Source organism: Barbus barbus (assembly GCF_936440315.1).
Source record: "Barbus barbus genome assembly, chromosome: 38".
NCBI lineage: Eukaryota > Metazoa > Chordata > Actinopteri > Cypriniformes > Cyprinidae > Barbus > Barbus barbus.
Genome location: NC_136716.1, coordinates 26,379,555 through 26,399,226, shown reverse-complemented (window position 1 = coordinate 26,399,226; position 19,672 = coordinate 26,379,555). Strand labels below are relative to the sequence as shown.

Here is a 19,672-nt window from a genome sequence, read left to right as displayed (position 1 = left end):
AAGTCATAGGTCTTTGGTGATGAGTTTCTGGCTCAAGGTCTGCATATAAAGTCACACCAGAAGTGTTCAGCTGGGATCAGGACTTGGCTTTCTGCAGACCAGTCAAGTTCTTCCACACTGACTCAATCAATCATGTGTTTTTGAACCGTGTCTTATACACAGAGACACTGTCATGTTAGAATAGAAAAGGGTTCTGTCCAAACTTGCTATAAAATCAGAAGCACACAATTCCCTAGAATATCATTATATGCTTTAACATTAAGATTTATACTCATGGAAATTACTAAAGTAGTCAAACATGTTCATTAGAAGGGGGTGCCAATACTTTTGGCAATATAGTGTGTATATATATATATATATATATATATATATATATATACACACATACATATATAATTTATACATATGTTTATATTATAAATTATATATATATACAGTTTTTTATTTATTTAGATACATTAAGTTAAACAAAATTATAAATTTTATATAAATATAAAAAAACTATACACATGAAAACAATAACTAACAAACACAATGACAAAAACACTAAATTACTAAAACTTTAAATGAAAACAAAACAAAAATTAAAAGTACTGCTACTAAAACAACACTGATATAATTTAAAACAGAGATGTACAACTTTGGAGCATTTACAATCTTTTTTATTAAACTGGTCAGTTGAACGGTCCTGGTTCCATAAGCAGAAAGAGCAAGTGGAAATATTTCCCCACATCAGAAACAGCTTATGCATATTTAAAGACTTTTGTGCGTTTAAGATACAATTTGGTATTTCGAAGTAACAATATATGCCTGAAAGACATCAACTTGTAAGCAAAATCCTATTATATAATCCGGTTACTTTAATTTACTACTTTTATTTTTAAGAAATATAAATGCACTTACTTAAAATGATATCATAGAGCTTTAATAGATTAAATACAGAAATGTTGTTCTTGCAATGTAGCATAAAAACAGATCAAAGACAAACCATACTTTAACATAAATTCATCGGAGTGTACATATGTGGTCGTTGCAATCTTGATAAATGCCCGTTTTAACAGGAAACGTGTGTAAACGAATGCAGAGGCACGCAGGTTGTGTTGCTGGAGTTTCAGAACAAAAAAATGAGATGGAAAGATTCGGTATTGGGAAATATGTGAGGGAGTTAATGGAAATCGGGTTTCTCAGGGAAAGTGCAGCCGACTCGCCGGATGATGACGTTAGCGGCGTAGTGACCTGCACGGATACACTCTTCCAGCGGCTTCTCCTGAACCAACTCCGACAGGAATCCTGCAGGAAACAACAACAAACATAGGTAATGTGTAGGATCCGTCTTGTTATCTACTGTACTCCCTACATAGGCAGCATCCTAATCCTAATTCTTCTGCTTTGAGTCTATGGCAGCCCGTACAACCATATGGTAAAAAAGTTGCACTCATATTTATGCTATTAACTTTTGAACTGTAATGGCTAGAAACAAATGGCATAACTTTCTCCTAGATGTTACAATTTTTGCGAAAATCAAACCGGATCATCTTCAGGCCATGGTGACAAAAAAACATGAAATTCAAGTTTACTAGTCAAACCGTTCTTGAATAACGCACAAATGAATTTGACGAAGAGCTTGTTAAAGTGGACGTGAGGCTATATCTCTGCAATGCTTTAGCGCATTCAGACCAAACATGGAGTGTGTCATAACCATAAACTGAGGCTCCCTGCACAGCTTCAGCACAGTGCCACCTAGTGGTCTGGAGATATTTTCATTTTTGCTTCTAACGTCTGAACGCTTTGGCCAAAATTTAAGACTGGTCTCTTCAGATTCGGAGACGCATACAGAGTTGAATGATACCCAATTTTCCCATGTTGGCCATTTTTAATTTTTGTTGTAAAATGCAATATTTTATTAATCACATTGGCGCATCCAGGGGCCGTGCTACCTTATGGCTAAAAAAATGATCCAAACTTCATATCTCTATTATATTTCATTATTATTATTTTAAATCAGAGGGTTTTACAAATATTTAACCAATGACAAGCATTAAAGAGCTTGTCAGTAAAACTTCGTAACGCCACCCCGTGTCCATTCTGGAGGAGACAGATCTCTGCTTGTTTGTAATGCAAGGGTAAATAAACAATTGATGTTTGAATAGTACAGCGTTTTCTTTACTCAAATACTATGTCTGTAAAGGATAATGTTTCTGTGTGTTTGAAGAGCAGAGAAGTAGTTGTAGTCAATATACTTTTATACGTTTTAAATATCCTGTGCATATAGCACTTCATTGTTTATATCATGAGATTTTGGCCAAGTGTATTAAACAACAAGAAAAACTAAGCACCCATTTAGCTACAATAAACATTATATGTGATCCTGGACCATAAAACCAGTCATAAGGGAAATTGAGATTTCCACATAATCTGAAAGATGAATAAATAATATTTCCATTGATGTATGGTTTGTTATGATAGTACAATATGTGTCTGAGATGCAGCTATTTGAAAATCTTGAATCTGAGGGTGCAAAAAAATCTAAATATTGAGAAAATCACCTTTAAAGTTGTTCAAATGAAGTTCTTAGCAATGCATATTACTAATGAAAAATTAAGTTTTGATATATTTACGGTAGGAAATTTACTAAATATCTTCATGGAACATGATCTTAACTTAATATCCTAATGATTTTTTTTGCATAAAAGAAAAATCAACAATTTTGACCCACACAATGTATTTTTGGCTATTCATACAAATATATCCCAGCGACTTAAGACTTTTTGTGGTCCAGGGTCACAAATAACCTGTAAAAGTTGATGAAAGCGTATAATGCGATGCACTTGCTGCCTCAGATACAGCCAGACTATTGACAGACAAAACACAGATCTCCGTCATTCGCTGGTCAAAAACCTTGTTAATGCCATTTGAGCTTGATTTTCATAAAATGTTAAGTGCAAGTGTCTGATACACTACCAACAGTAACGACGCAGTGTTTAAATGAAACTTTTTTCCCCTGTACTTCAGTGCTTCAGTGTGTCATGGGATAGTTTTATCTATCAACACCCACAGTAGCAAGTGTCACACTGAAGGAAACATGACAGTTATAAGTAGAAAGACTAAAATAGTCAATTCTTGTCAAATGTACTCCAATAATCTAGTTGCAACCTCTAAAAATCAAATACAGTGTACTTTAGCATGATATTAATATATTATTGAACTAAAAACTGAATCAGTTACCTCCCACAAAAGCGTCACCGGCACCATTAGTGTCCACTATGTCGTTCTGGTCGATGTCTAAAACAGGAAACATTTTCACTTTATCACCTGAAAGACAAACAAAAACAATTAAGGAAACAACTTAAAGACAACTCCGATCATCTGAACCCATCCAGATGTTGTTTGATGGACGTACCCACAGTGGCCACAGTGTCTTCTCTGCCCTGAGTGAAGACCACAATCCTCTGCCTGTTCTTATTGACTTTGGGCAGAGACTGAACCCTCCTCGCGATCTCAGCGATGTCTTCTGTCTGCAGGAACACGAGCATCGGAGCAAGAAGATGATTATAGAGTTCTGAGAGCGTATTATAGGAGCAGTTCATCCAAAAATGACAATTTCTATTTCTACAAAGTATTTTTCACTCACCTCAAAGCCTTGCTCTTTTGCAAATGTAGCAGCTTCCTGTAAAACAAACATCAAGCAATCATCAGTGCCAAGGAGAAGCTTTCCTATAGCTCATATAGTAGAGCATGGCGCTAGATCATGGGTTCGATTCCCAGGGAAAGAAAGCTGATAAAATGTAAAAACTGTAACTTGAAGTCGCTTTGGATAAAAGCATATGCTAAATGCATGAATTTAAATGGAAAGGAAAATCAATCAAACTCTTCTCTGATTGGCCGTTTCATCTTAACCCTATAAAGTCTACTGTATCATATTTTATATGCAAAACAGGCCTCTAAATGATCAACGATCAAAACTTTGCAGAAAATCTTATTTCACACAATCTACAACATGTCTTCTGTCTTTAAAAGCTAAAGGTCTTTTAGTGTAACTTTTGCTTTCAAATTTTGATTGATTTTTCTCAACATCAGAATAACTGTAGTAATATTTCCAGATGAACACTTGCTGGACTGAAGCAGCTCAGCTTTACTTCTCCATCAATAATTTTTTTTTAGAAAAATCAGTGCTTCTCAAATCTGATCATCGGGATCTTTTGAGGAGCGTTTGTTTCCAGAAGCTTTACTTTCACTGTTCCTCAGCGGAGGGATTTTTGCTCAGTTTGAGTCTGAATAAAAATTGAGCTGATTTTTCCTCACTACATTAGACTATATGAGCCATAACAGCCAGATGAATCAAATGATACTTCACAAAAAACACAAGCAACTTTTTTCTGACTTATTTCATGTGTCAGGCTTTATAGGGTTAAAAGTATTCATACTCTACAGAGATGCATAAATACTGATACTGCACTTAAAAACCAACGAGGAACATGAAGACGACGGCGGTCTGAAGACTCACCGTCTCGTTTCCGAAGACGATGTCAACGTACGGCATGACCTTCATCAGCGGCTCTTTGAAGAACTGGCTGATGAAGGGAGCCGAGAGGTTCAGACTGAAGATCTTGTTGTTGTCAGACGCGTGTTTGGCCACTTTGAGGATGGACTCTGGAGACACGGTCAGGAAAAACCCCTGCAGGACAGACATTAATACTGATTACTTTTAACACCACTAGTTTCTTGCCTAAGTTACAGCTGCTGATAAATCGCTCTATTCTCCCATTTGCACATTCAAACACACACGATGGCCAATGTAAAGCACTTACTGCAATGTAGTAAACTCTTGCTTTCTCTACCAGACTCCAGTTACTATCAACATCCAGATGTTTCTCTTTATTATAGCAGTTTGCTGCTGCCAGGTTTGCAACCAGAGACCTGCAAACACACAATACCAGTCAAACACTGATCCCAATGAGGCTCGGAGTGCATGTGTGTGAGGGACAGAAAAATCACAAAGGAACATTATGTTTTAAATCAGAACGGACAGGATTGAACACTGTAGGGGGAAACTGCATTAGTGCACAGATGTTTAACACTTCAATAAAGATATATGTATATCGGCAATGTTATCGGCCATCCAGCTTGGTTGATCATGAAATATTACAGGAGTATTAAGCAGTTACCATAGTTACAGCTACATTGTTATGATGCTTAATTTCATCAGCCATATTTTTAAATGATCTGCTATAAAATTAAATTATATTAGAGTTTCTAGATAGGTTTGATGTCTTATTTCATGTGTTTTTTCTTAGTATGAATTGTGATAAAAAAATCAGTATATTAGAATGATTTCTGAAGATCATGTGACACTGAAGACTGGAGTAATGATGCTGAAAATACAACTTTGATCACAGAAATAAATTACATTTTACAATATATTCACATAGAAAACAGTTATTTTAAATTCTAATAATATTTCACAATTTTACAGTATTTTTGATCAAATAAACGCACCCTTGATGAGCAGAAGAGACTGATTTATTTCTGACCTGTTGTCTCCAGTAATGCAGGCCGCACACGTTCCTGTCGGTTCTAGACTCTGTTGATAATAATGAGCATCAACATGAGCTTCAGCCGCTTTCTGCTTCAGAATCTCGCCGAAGCGATCCGTGCCTATACAGCCGAAGAACGTGGCCACCTTATGCGGCTCCTGGATCATCCACTGAGAGACAGAATATATCCAACATGCACTATTATGCTGGTTTAAATGACTGATAGAATTCCCAGAAAGTACAGAGTTAAAGATGTACCTGAGCGATTTTAACAGAGTTCTGTGTGGATCCACCAGCATGATACTCCACTTTACTCTTCTTCTCAATCTCATCAAACCTGCAGCGAGAACAAAACGCACACAAACATCAGCGTATATGAGATCCTGACGAGATGAAGTTCAGGTCCGATTCCAGTAGTTATTGTACGTTACAAGAAATGCAATTAACTGAGAGCTGCACCACCTGCAGGACAGAGACGCTAAAAAACATTCACATGCCAAAGTCCTCAATTCTGCTTTTTATATTGTGTATATTGTCATAGATATATTTTATGCAGCTATATATTATACTAATTATTTCCTGAATTTATTTTCCTAAAATGTTGTGCCATTTGTTTCCAGTCTACATAATATTATATAACTATGGCTGGGCATTTATATCAAATATTTATGACACATTACCAGTCAAAAGTTGCATGTTAGAATGATTTCTGAAGGGTCATGTGACACTGAAGACTGGAGTAATTATGCTGAAAATTCAGCTTTGATCACAGAAATAAATTACATTTTAACATTTATTCACATTGAAAATATTTATGTTAAATTGTAATAATATTTCACAATTTCTATAGCATTTTTTATTAAATAAATGCAGGCTTGGTGATTATTATTAATTATTCTAAACTTATTAATGATTACTCCAAATTTTTGACCAGTAGTAATATTATATTCACAAAAATTTTGCTGGCTATATATAAAATAAGCAACACAGCAGTAACAGTACTGCTTGATGACGGCACTCACAGAGCTTTATGTTTCTCCTCCGCCAGGATCTGATCATTGGGCTTCAAGCCATACCTGTGCACAAATACATCCAATCAGTTAGTTAGTTATGAATAATCACACTAACAGAGCTGGAGGATATGAGGTTGTATGATCACTCAAGCGTGTCGTTTTAACTGCAATCAGAAGAACACGCCGCACACATGACCTTTAAACACTGCGCTGCGTCCGTCTGCAGTTACACACAACACTCACTTATCAAGAAAGTCCTTATCTACCACGGCAGAGATGTCCAGCAGCGGATTCCCCATCCCGAACAGAGCATTCTGACTGCAAACACAGGAAACACAAGATCACAATAAATCATTTTGAAACAATAATGCACTGATATTTTAATAACCTTTAAGTAAACATTTACATTTATTCATTTAGCTGACGCTTTTGACTTACAATTGCTATATATGTCAGAGGTCGCACGCCTCTGGAGCAACTAGGGGTTAAGTGTCTTGCTCAGGGACACATTGGTGTCTCACAGTGGATTCGAACCCGGGTCTCTCACACCAAAGGTATGTGTCTTATCCACTGCGCCATCACCACCCATCCAAGCACTGTAAATTACTATTGCATATTAAATGTGCTATATAAATAAACATGCATTGCATATAAATTGAAATTCTAGAATTTACTCACCCTCATTCTAAATCTATATATTCATTATTATTTTATTTATTTATTTTATAAAACTGTCACCCAACTCAGTGCATGCACTTTTCTTTTTTTTAATATATAATTTACTATTTCATTTTCTTTTGGTACTTTTGGAGTTTGACATCTCCAGACCTCATTTACTTTAATTATATGCATAAGAACAGCATGAACATTCTGCTAATCATCTCCTTTTTGTTTCCTGAGAAATATTTCAAGCGTTTGGAATGACACAAAAGATGAGCAGATTCCTGAGTGCACTATTCCTTTCATATCTATTCTGTGACAGTAACAGGTGGAGGTCTCACGATCGGGTTTCCATGACCCTGCCTTTGAGACTTGAAGCCTTGGAATGAGAAGTGTGTTTATTAGCCAGGGAACCGAATAGACCAGAATTTCTGCTTTTTTCCAAACTGTGAAATTGACATTGTAGAAGGTTGTTGACTCTGAACCCCTGCAGAACCACTTTCGGGCTCTCCAAGTTTTATTATTTATATTTAGAGTATTTTTATTAATTTGGCAAATGGATTTTTTGAAGCAACTTATATTGCATTCAAGGTATATATTTTATTATTTGGGAATCAGACCAATGACCTTGGTGTTGCTAGCACCATAAGGTGCTGTTTGAGCTTCATGAAGGCTTTCTGGTCAACTTCACTCTTCATGGCTATGAATGAACTCACATGTCTAATATTAGCCTGACAAATGTCCATTTTACACACCAAACCAGTTGTGTATCATGTCAACTCTACATGCATTAGAGGTTAACACCAAAATTGAATTAACATTGTGAAAAATTCATGCACCTTGAATCTTTTAACATATAGTATGTGTTTAATGGGTTTAAATGGAATGTGTTTACAGCAGAGCACATGTTATAGTGCTGACTAAACTCTTTACACACACACACACACTAAACTATGCACAGGACCAGACTGCAAATACTCAATGCAAATTTAATCAGGAACTGAAAAAACAAAACTGCAACACAAGTGATCAGTGAATGCACGTGGAATCATGCATTCTGGCATATAATGCATGCATTACTGTGACGTGTGTACATGCATGACTAAATCAATCTGACAAAGACCAACACATGAGTCACCAAACACCAGAAGAACTGTGGAGGACCAGCAGAAGTTGTCCTTCCAGTTATATCATTTTCAAGACCTACCAACGGCCTTGTTAATAAACAGTGCACATTTTCTGCTTTCAAATATTAATATTTTTAAATATAGTGTAAAATGAGCATTCATTTACATAAAGCCATGCATATACATCTAATTTATTGACGTGTGTGTGTGTGTGTGGTCATTATATTAGTCATATCTTTTTATTATTATTTATATTAGACATTTTAGTTTTTTATATTCAACATTACAGAAACAACATTACATAATTCCTGAAGAAACTGTTTAGCATTTGTTATACAGAATATGAATAATATATATATATATATATATATATATATATATATATAAATAATAAATAATAATATATATATTGTAAGCTGAATAAGAAAATTACTTAAGGTGTCACAAATGAGGAAGCACGTTGCATCATATTGCAACACAATTCCCAAACCGGAAGCAAACAAGCACAGAGACAGACACTGGAATAAATATTCACAGTGCATTAGTGAAGTCTTACCTGACTGTAGGCATGGTCACACACACACTTTGACCGTCTGCAGTGACACTGGTTCTGCTGCACGCTGTGTGTGAGCGCGTGCTATCAGTTCCCACGTTCAAGTTCCTTCCTGCACCCCGGAAGCCCAAACCCGCTCCAGTTGTGTCACATGCATGGGCGGATGGATAGATCGATCATTCTGGTTGGCTGACAAGCCCACGTGTGTTTTTCAGGTCTGCCTGAAATGCCACTACTTTCATAACGTGTGTAGCTCGTTCGCTGCGTGCATCTGACAGGATCCAGCCACAAAAGTCAATAATCAGGAATCATGCATACAGTATCTCGCATGCACACAATGTAAACATGACGACATGTAAACACTGTGTTGCATATATATGACGTTCTGATATCAAATACATGATGCACGAGCTCGGGAGTGGATGCGCTGGTACATTTTGTTCAGGCGGCCGCGCAACAGACATGCATTTGAGTCATTTCTGCATATCGAATAATAAACTACGAGTGCATGATGCATGTCGGTGTTTTAGTCGTGATGTAATTCTCTGTGTTTACTGCATGAGCTGTGATCATGAAATCAATCATAAACATCTCCTCCCTGAACTCAAACTCGACTCGAGTGTCAGATGCGCCTGTGTGTGATTTTACCTTAGTGTCTTCTTGTTCTGCGTGTTTTCCTGTGCAGCAGTGGAGTCACACACCGACATCTTCCTGCGATCAGACAGAACATGAGCTGATCTCAGATCAGATCTCACACTGCTGCTGCCGCCCTGCAGTGCCTTCACCCTGCTTTATTCTCTACTGATGCGTTTAGCAGCTTTGCATTTGTGGTAATCATGCAATACACCACAATACTTTATGTAAAGGTGATTTGCCTGCCTGTGTAATTATTTCTACCTTCTTTTACATTTTTCCAACAAAATACCATAGTTGCTTAACTCATCAACACCTTACTACTGGTGTTTATAGTGATGTGCTTTTTGAAATAAGTCCAGGTGTGCGGATGCTTTCTATTTTTGGGATAAAACATTGCAAAATATTTTCTGTCAATGTCAATATCTGTATAAAAGTCAATAATTGTGCTATGCTGGAAGTATGGCTGAGATTCCAAACCTCCTCCTGCCCAAACTAACTCAGCTCTCCATCCCCACCTCCGTCTGTCAGTGGATCACCAGCTTCCTGACAGACAGGCAGCAGCTAGTGAGGCTGGGAAAACTCACATCCAGCACCCGTACCATCAGCACTGGAGCTCCTCAGGGCTGTGTTCTCTCCCCACTGCTCTTCTCCCTCTACACCAACGACTGCACATCTAAAGACCCCTCTGTCAAGCTCCTGAAGTTTGCACATGACACCACACTGATCGGCCTCATCCAGTACGGTGACGAGTCTGCTTACAGACAGCAGGTTAAGGAGCTGGCTGTCTGGTGCAGTCTTAACAACCTGGAGCTTAACACGCTCAAAACTGTGGAGATGATCGTGGACTTCAGGAGAAACCCCCCTGCTCTCCCCCCACTCACCATCATGAACAGCACTGTGACTGCAGTGGAGTCATTAAATTATGATATTAAAAAGTGGATTTAAGAAAAGTGTAGAATCTATCCATATGTTTTTCTAAGAAGCATCAATAAATTTAGAGTAAAATAGATACATTTTATTTAGATTTAATTAACACATATTTCTTCCATATCCAGCATCTTTAGACTTAAGAGTTTTACAAGATTTGTTACAGGTGTTCAGAAAAAATATACAGTATATTAGAGAAAACGAGTAATGAGGATGAGCTCAGATTTTATTTCCAATATATTAATATATATATATATATATATATATATATATATATATATACATTAATTTGAGTTTGTAAGAGTTTCATTTGTATAGTGTAAATATTTAACTTAAAATATTATTTTAAATAAAATATATATAGATAAAACATTTATATTTTCCCCTAATTTCTCCTTAATATTCTTTCTTAAAATAACTTTTTAAAATAACTTAAATATTGTAATTGATCAAAAACAGTTATTTGTAACTTAGAACATAATGTCATAAAGGGTTAACTGTGGTAAAAGGTGCCATAAATGGACTTGACCGTCAGTGACAACAGAAATAAGATGAACAATATTAATGTCGATTAAATAGCTTTATATTTAGAAGGCCAGTGTCATTTGCATGACCTTTAAAGCAATATATAATACATGTTCATTGACCATTTAAAGAAATGCCAACAAATATAGTCCGACACATCTGATTGATCTGATAATTAGTTCTTTTATTATGCCAAGGCACATCAGGTCTTACAGGCTGTCTTTAAAGATGAACACATTATTTACATTAAACTGCTGGTCTCCTCAGCGATAGAAAAAAGGCAAATATAAGCAAAGAGCAGATTCTCACTCACATAAATATACTTGAGTGTGCTTTCTGTAGTAGTGTATGGACCACAGTGATGTCTTAGTGGAAATACGAGGACGGCAGAGAGAGTGTGTGTGTGTGTGGTCATATAATGCAAACAGACTGGTTTGGCAGAGATTACAGGAAGCACCAGGTCACAGGTTTGATTCCCTCTTCATTTCAGTACTTGAGTTTGCAGCATCGTACCTGAATTAACGTTTGAAAGAATCCACACCGTTTATAAGCATGATGAACACTTTGCATCAAAAAGCACATTATAAGGATTTTATAATCCAAAATCTGTGCATGCGTTTTGTTTGTGAAGACAAAATATTAGCTTGTGACATTTAATAATACATTCAAAGCGGCTGATGGTATAGAACAGCTTCAGTTTCTGTAAAAAAAAAAAAAAATTATGATAACTTTAAAAAAAAAGTTATGACCTTTCTGAAAAAAACAGCACTTTCTCTCAAAAAAATATTAAACTGGGATCCATCAAAACAATATAAATCATTAGAAAAGCAATCGAGCAAGTTTACGTCCCTTCTTTTACACTCATCGACATTCAAGAACAACGGTTTTGATATGGAATAGTTGAGTCCAGATGTGGACGACATGTCTGCGTTGACATTTAGGACCTGGACTGCAGTGCTTCCCCAAGTGCATGCTGGGATACCGCGCCGGCTCCTGCCTCACTGGTACCAGGGCGTCTTGCGGACCCAGCGCAGGGTGAACCCGGCATCGGTGCGGATCTTGATGGAGGCGGCCTCGGCTTCTCTCACCGTCTCCTTCACCGATTGCATCAGGTTCTGAGCGTTATGAACCAGCATCTCAGTGGCCTGCGAGAGAACCAGCACACATTTAGACCGGTTTCATCTAAAAACAGGGTTTAGAAAGGAGCAGAGGCGAGATCTGACCTGCTCGGATTCCTCCTCGCTGATGTTGGTACGTCCCAACATGGTGGCCTTGACCGTGGAGAGGATCTTCAGCTGAGTGCTGATGGTGGGAATCCTCTCACACACCTGCAGAAAGACACACAAACACATGAAAACGTCCTTCAAAATAGGTGTTTTCACACTCGAGTCATTTTTACAGGAACAAACAGTCAAAAAGTAGAAATAAAACCAGTTGTCTTTGCATCCACTATACTGTCCCTAGTCCAAAAAGTTGGGTTTGGACCATCTTAACTGTTATAGTAGTAATAAATCAGCATTCGCATTCATTTTCAAGCATGCATCAAATTTTTTTGTTCACTAAAACGCACAAAATAAATACAAGAAAACTACATTTGAACACATGCTCGTTCACAGCCGATCATTGGTTGGACCTATCAAACAAATGCATCTGCTTCACTGAATGAATCCATGTTTTGAGACTGAACGAGGCGTCTGATTCTGAATGAACTGATGTGAATCTGGTTGAAAGGGATGTAAAAATGCCACCGAAAGAAACACTAAACAACTCAGTGAACAAATCTTTTTAGGGAATAGATTCCCAAGAGTCACTTTAATGAATCCCCAAAAACTAGATGGTTTAACATTTAAGAAATTAAGACAGCCACAGTAAATATTATTATTGCAATTTTACAGTTGTACTCTTGTACTGTATTTTTTTTTTATTATTTATAATATATTATTTTTCAGAACATTTTATTTTACAGTGAAATATTATAATAGTAATAACAATAATATAATTAATAATATTAATTTTAATTAAATGTATTTAACAGTACAACTGTAAAATTACAGTATTATATAGTCACATATATACACACACACACACACACACACACACACACGTGTTAAATTGTGCAGCCCTACAAACAAGCACAGCAAACTTTGTTATACAGCAACTGCAATCTCAATTTCTATAAGAAAAATCAGTTTGAATTTCTTCTCCAAATAATGCAACAGCAAAATGAAACAATTTATTCCAATATCTTCCATCTAGTCTCAGTTGGTTTTGCTTTTTGAAAATTAGAAAAATTTGTGGATCAAGTACTGCTGGCATCCCGTCTAACAAAGAAGATAACTATTGAAAATAAAATAAAAATACTATTAAATAAAAAAAAACTATAAAACATAAATATAATTAAATAAATCTCAAACCCCGAAACACATCAGCTGTTATGGATTCATCTTAAAGGTGCCATAGAATGCATTTGATACAGTATTTTAAATTGTTCTCTGATATCTACACAGAAGGTATGTGGCTTAGGTAAGGGCAAAAAATCTCCAGAAACGATTTTACATGTCCATTTACAACCCTAGGATTTCTCCCTAGAATGAAACGGTCTGTTATTGGCTTATTTGGCAGGGTCATGAATAATAATGAGCTCTGCTCTGATTGGCTGTTTCACAGTGCTGCTCAATGTTGAGCTCTGCTCTGATTGGCTGTTTCACAGTACGGCTCATCAGCAAGAAGGAAGCACAGGGAGGAAAATATATATTTAAATACTTTCTCTCGCAGTTATATCGTCGGGTAATTATACTGTATATAAAACGCGGGCATCAGGGAGCCGTTATTAATATGCGAGGCATTGAAACTGCTTTTGAACGATCCATTGATCGTGTTATAGTTCACTTTCAAGAGACGCGATCACACAAACTATGTTTACATTATGGAGCAACAGTACTTACCACACATTTCACAAGATCAGATGCTTGTCAGTGGTGCTCAGGATCTGTAAGTCATTCGCCATCATCCTCATCTCTCCTTACTGAGAGTGAAATCTTATGTACTGTAACAGGCTACCGCTAGCAAGGAGCTAACCATGTCCCTTTAGTGGCTCGAGTTATTTGCTTTCTGTGCCTTTCTGAATACAGACACCAACCCATCCCTGCACTTCACACCCCCTGCACGGCCTGGAACATAACATTTATTGTGTTATTTTCGCTGTTGTCTGCGCTTGTTTATTTACAATACCTGCAGAGCTTCTGATGGTTCGGCCGGCTTAGAACAAGGACGGGTTTATGCAAATGTTGGGGGCGTAGTGATCCCGACTGTTGCGTCACAGTCGGTGTTATGTTCTGATTCGCCTGTTTTTCAGTGGTCTTTTTTAATCACGAGATTTACATATGAAGGAGAAAACTATGGTGTTTGAGGCTCACTGTATGTCATTTCCATGTACAGAACTGTTATTATTTAAATATGCCAGGGTAAAGACAGTTTTTCATTCTATGGCACCTTTAACCAATGCTTTGCTCTTACCTGCAGTAAGTTGGTTCGTATGCGTTTGTCTGTGCACTGTTTGGCGACCTCTTTGGCGAGGAGCGTGACCTCGTCTGAGGCTTTGGCGATGTCTTTGGCGCACTGGATGAGCGCTCTCTTATTCCCGCTGGCGCCCCGGACCAGTCGAGACATCTCGGCCATCAGCAGAGCCATGCGCTTGGCGGCTCCGATGATGTCATTACCCTGCAAGAAACCATCCTTTAATATCCTGCTCATCAGTACAAACCAACCCAAACCCAACCGGCAGACTCACTTTGCTGGACCACTTGCGGGCCTCGTCGTGCAGCTGCCGGGCGGCCACCATCATGGGTTCGCTGACCATCTCTCCGGCCTGCTGCTCCGGGAACTCCTCGTCCTTCTCCTCCGGCGGCGGAGGTCTGGGTGGAGGCACCTCACCCTCTGGCAGGGGCGGTTTGGGAGGAGCGGCGGTGTTGCTGATCTGAGGGAGAAGCAGTATTGGTGGTTAAATGGGTGCATCAGATGCAAAGTTCACTTTGAACATACAGCGGGTAAAATAAGTATTGAACACGTCACCATTTTTCTCAGTAAATATATTTCTAAAGGTGCTGTTGAAATTTTCACCAGATGTCGGTAACCCAAGTTATCCATACATATAAAGAAAACAAAACAAATAAGTGATTTTTGAAAAACGCTTTTGACCACAGCGTCAGACCAGATCTCAAAACACACTTGTAGTGATACAGAAAAGAGCGCTCAATTTGAGTGCACAGACGGATATTAGCAGACCAACTACAGATAGAGAGAATTTAAAAAAACAAAAAAACGGAAAATATCGGAGAAACAAAACATTAAAGGGGTCATATGATGCGATTTCTTGTTTTCCTTTTCATTAATGTGTTATGTAGCTGTTGGTGCATGTATAAGATCTGCAGAGTTACAAAGCTCAGTGTCCCACAAAAAGACTTATTCTATCTAAAGAGAAGGCTGATCCAGACCGGGCTAAAACGCCTTATTCAAACACGACCCACATGTCTACGTCACGATGTGGAAATATTTGCGTAACGCTGCCCAAATGTTCACGCAAAGAAAGAAGGTGTGGTTTCAGTAACCGCAGTAGTATTGATGCAGCCATGTCAGGGAGATGCTCTTTGCTATGACAATCTGGCGCTTCTGAATCTGCTTCTGTTGGGTGTAAGGCGTTACTGTAACTAAATTACTTATCCACTGAAAAAGTAAAGTAAGGGATTACTGTTAATTTTTAGGTAATTTAATTGCAGTTACATATAAAGTACTTGCGTTACATACAGTAAATATTTCAATAGTTCTAAATTCAATATTGAATTTGAAATCTAAATTTACCGTCTAAAGATAAAATTGAATGCAGCGGCTTTAACCCTCCGCGCACCGGCTCGTTCACTTTCAGATTTTCCTGATTCACAGAGAAACCTTAAGGCCACTACCACGGGGAAGTCGTGGCCTAATGGTTAGAGAGTCGGACTTGTAATCAAAAGGTTGTGGGTTCGAGTCTCGGGCCGGCAGGGATTGTATGTGGGGGGAGTGAATGTCCAGCGCTCTCTCCACCCTCAATACCACGACTGAGGTGCCCTTGAGCAAGACACCGAACCCCCAACTGCTCCCCGGGCGCCGCAGCATAAATGCTGCCCACTGCTCCGGGTGTGTGTTCACGGTGTGTGTGTGTTCACTGCTGTGTGTGTGCACGTTGGATGGGTTAAATGCAGAGCACGAATTCCGAGTATGGGTCACCATACTTGGCTGAATGTCACTTCACTTCACTATTTTATATTATTGTGTTCAGCACATGAAACAAATGAACTCACTTCTTCTGTAGGTGAACCTGGATCACGAATGATTCACGCGAACATAGATGCATTTAAGTAGATCGGGATAAAGTTAACAGAGAACCGCTCGTCACTCCACGGAAGACAGGGGTGGGGTCAGCAGAGCTCATTAGCATTTAAAGGGACATGCAACGAAACGGCTCGCTATGAACAGAGCTGCTTTTGACAAGGTAAAAAAGGGTGTTGTTTTAAACTACCATTGAGAAATTTTAACCAAACTATGTTATAGGCTTTTCATTAGGACCTAAAAGAATCATATCAACTTGTGGAAAATGGGCATCTGATGACCACTTTAAACCCGTGCTAGTGCAGTAAATGCGTGCAGCTGCAGGTGTCTGTGGTGAATCTGACCTGCAGGTTCTCCAGGTCTGGAGGTGGAGGAGGGAAGTCCGGCTCTTGCGGCTGGAACGCCTCCTGGACTTTAGCCACGGCACTCAGGATCTTATAACCCGAATCCAGGAAGCCCCTCTGAAGGCCTGTCCAGGAAGACAGTGGTCATAGGTTCAACTAAGGCTGTGATTGAATTAAATAAATATATGTGCTGTGTGTGTCAGTGTGCTGATTTACACACAAGCAGCTCATCATCCAGTGTTTTCAGCATATCAGAGTGGCAGTAAATGTTGCTCCACATGATAACGTAACATTTGAGAATGTGAAGTGCAACAACCATCTTTTTCTCAACTTGTAATTCAACTGTAACGTTTGAAAATTAAGAAATGAAGACAGTCTTTAGTCAAAAAAAATTTGTACTAAATATTTTTTACTACATAGTACATTTTTTAAATATGCAATAAAATATTACAAACGGTTATATTTCTTATTTTGTTTAATATTTTTAATTAGTAATAATAATAATAATACATTTATTGTTATATTTATAAGTAAATCACAACATTTCTGGCCAATTTTTGAAGCCCTAGAATCATGTGCAGCGGTGAAATATTACAATAATAATATTTCTTATTTTGTTTATTATTAATAGTAATAATAATATTTTATAGTAATATTCATATATAAAAATCACACATTTTTAAACCAAATTGTAGAGACATACAAACTTGCACAGCATGGAAAATATACAATAGTAATATTTGTTTATTGTTTTAGTAATATTGTTATTATTATTATTACAATCATTTTATAGTCATATTAATACATAAATCACAAAAATGTTGGCCTATTCCCTACAATCATGTACAGCAGTGAAATATTATAATAGTAATATTTCTTATTTTGTTTCATATTTTTATTTAGTAGTAATAATAATGATAATTTTATAATTATATTTATATATAAATCAACATTTTTGGCCAAATATTTCTTAATTTGTTTAATATTTTATTTAGTAGTATTAATACAAATAGATTAATAAATAATAATAATAATAATTATATTTTTTTTTGTCATATTTATACTTAAATCACTAAAGTTTTGGGCAAACTGTAAATCTCATAGATATATTAGATATTTTCCCCATAACGTGCAGTACTAGTTTCATCCAGATTGTTTTGGGGGTTTTTTTTAAGAAAATTTGAGTGGTGCTGTGGATGGTTGCTAGGGTGTTGCTATGCGGTTTCTACGGTGTTCTGGGTGTTTGCCCTCTGGCCCAAGTCAAAAATGCTCACTCACAAGTCTATCATATGCTTTTCAACTCTATAGTGCCTTCCGCGATGAAGTTAACGTCTTTCTGTGTGTCTCACCTTGGTCCTGTATGTTGGCGGCCACGGCTTTGGCGTCCATGACCATCGGTGAGATGGTTCTGCTGAGCTCGTCAGACGCTGCCTTCACTGTCTCCCTGAACTTGGGGTCCTCGGAGTTCTCCACCTCTCGCTTTGCCACCAGCAGGATCCGATTGGCTCGCCGGGCGATGCTGGTTGCCCCGGCGACCAACATCTGAGGCTGGTGATTGGCCATAGCTACCTGACACTTGTCCAGGTCTTTCTTAATGGCTTCTTCTGATGCATCCAGCAGAGACCTGGTGTCGATCGCTTCATCCACCAGACCTGAGAGAGACAGAGAGTCGGGATGTGTTCATATGCTGTCACTGCCATTATTGTAGATGATTTCGGAAAAAAGAAAACAACAGTAAACATTGTCCTTATTCAGACAGAACTACTCAGACAAACATTATGATTTCAACCTATTTTTACTGTATTTTTTCCAATTTATCTTTGTCAAATACTATAACTAATTTTTTCATTGCTCTTTGCTAGTTTTCTGGGTAAAATAACCATTTGTTGATCAAGTACTGCTGGCATCCTGTCTGATAATTACTGAAAATAAAATAAACTAAATATTAAAAACTAAAATGTAAAATTAAGCAAAAAAATTAAAACAATATAAAAATTTAATAAATACATTAGATCATGTCTGACATAAAAAGATATTTACTGAAAATAACAAAATTAAATTAAATTAAATTACTAAATATTGTAAATTAAAAAATAAAACAAAATAAAAATAAAATAAAAATAAATACATTACTTAGATCAATAGATAGCATCCTGTCTGACATTAAAAATAGGTAAAATAAAATAAAAAATAAAACAGTAAAAATTAAATATAAAATAAATTAAATAAATACATAAAAATATAAGCGATAGATAGATAGATAGATAGATAGATAGATAGATAGATAGAATCCTGTTTGACAAAGTAATAAATCTTTATTTCAATAAAAATAACAAATAGATTAAAAATAAAATAAAACATCAAATATTAAATAAAATTCAATAAGTAAAAATAAATGCATTATATAGATCGATAGATAGCATCCTGTCTAAATAACAAAAACGTAAAATAAAATAAAAATAGAAAATTACATAAAATAAAAAATAAAACAATATTAAATAAAATATAAATAAATAAAATATAAACATCAGACAGAGAGAGCTGATGTCATAGTTCAAATTTGTCACCCGTCATTTTCTCGACATTGTCGATCCACTGATTCTTCATGGTCTCAAAGTGTTCATAAGCCGCCTGGTTTCCAGGATTCTTCAGGAGGATCCGAGCTGCAGAGACGACCTGAAGATAAAAACAGATTAAAAATCAGACCTATGTACAGTCAGTATGGACTCAGCTTCAGTGGTGTGTGACTGGTGTTTGTTACCTGAGGGGTCAGATCTCTGGCTGATTTGACGGCCGCCTGGATTCCCTCCACCGTGCTCTTGTTGGCGGTGCCGACTGCGGCCGCTTTCTCCGCCGTGGCTCCCAGACGACCCGCGTGATTCGCAAAGTGTGCAGCCCGCTCCTCGAACACCTGATCATACACACATGATCAATCACAGAGGAACACGATCTGCTCCAGCATCAGTGTGAGTGTGTGTGTGTGTGAGTG

At 37.3% G+C, this 19,672-nt stretch overlaps 2 protein-coding genes across 4 annotated transcripts in view; both read right to left on the bottom strand.

The window, feature by feature from the left end:
• Nucleotides 1–549: 549 nt before the first annotated feature.
• Nucleotides 550–9,658, bottom strand: LOC306857573 (adenosine kinase-like). Of its 3 annotated transcripts, none has more exons than XM_079397577.1 (11): nucleotides 8,891–9,617; nucleotides 6,791–6,865; nucleotides 6,557–6,610; nucleotides 5,793–5,871; nucleotides 5,532–5,704; nucleotides 4,809–4,917; nucleotides 4,505–4,675; nucleotides 3,632–3,667; nucleotides 3,401–3,515; nucleotides 3,226–3,312; nucleotides 550–1,290 (listed from the first exon to the last, which is right to left on the bottom strand). In XM_079397577.1, exons 1-11 carry the CDS (start codon nucleotides 8,902–8,904, stop codon nucleotides 1,166–1,168), a joined length of 1,038 nt encoding a protein of 345 aa, XP_079253703.1. In that variant the 5' UTR covers nucleotides 8,905–9,617; the 3' UTR covers nucleotides 550–1,165. The 3 variants fall into 3 exon arrangements, with proteins under 3 accessions (XP_079253703.1, XP_079253702.1, XP_079253704.1); XM_079397576.1 differs by having other exon boundaries at nucleotides 644–1,290; nucleotides 9,536–9,658; XM_079397578.1 differs by lacking the exon at nucleotides 8,891–9,617 and adding an exon at nucleotides 6,986–7,153 and having other exon boundaries at nucleotides 644–1,290.
• Nucleotides 9,659–11,139: 1,481 nt separating this feature from the next.
• Nucleotides 11,140–19,672, bottom strand: part of LOC306857564 (vinculin-like) — a 36,562-nt gene continuing 28,029 nt past the window's right edge. The window contains exons 14-21 of the mRNA XM_079397559.1: nucleotides 19,445–19,594; nucleotides 19,251–19,359; nucleotides 18,033–18,335; nucleotides 16,684–16,808; nucleotides 14,766–14,951; nucleotides 14,492–14,695; nucleotides 12,199–12,303; nucleotides 11,140–12,120 (exon numbers count right to left, since the gene is read on the bottom strand). Coding sequence (XP_079253685.1) covers nucleotides 11,974–12,120; nucleotides 12,199–12,303; nucleotides 14,492–14,695; nucleotides 14,766–14,951; nucleotides 16,684–16,808; nucleotides 18,033–18,335; nucleotides 19,251–19,359; nucleotides 19,445–19,594 — 1,329 coding nt within the window. The 3' untranslated portion in view covers nucleotides 11,140–11,973. The remainder of the gene's footprint in view (nucleotides 12,121–12,198; nucleotides 12,304–14,491; nucleotides 14,696–14,765; nucleotides 14,952–16,683; nucleotides 16,809–18,032; nucleotides 18,336–19,250; nucleotides 19,360–19,444; nucleotides 19,595–19,672) is intronic.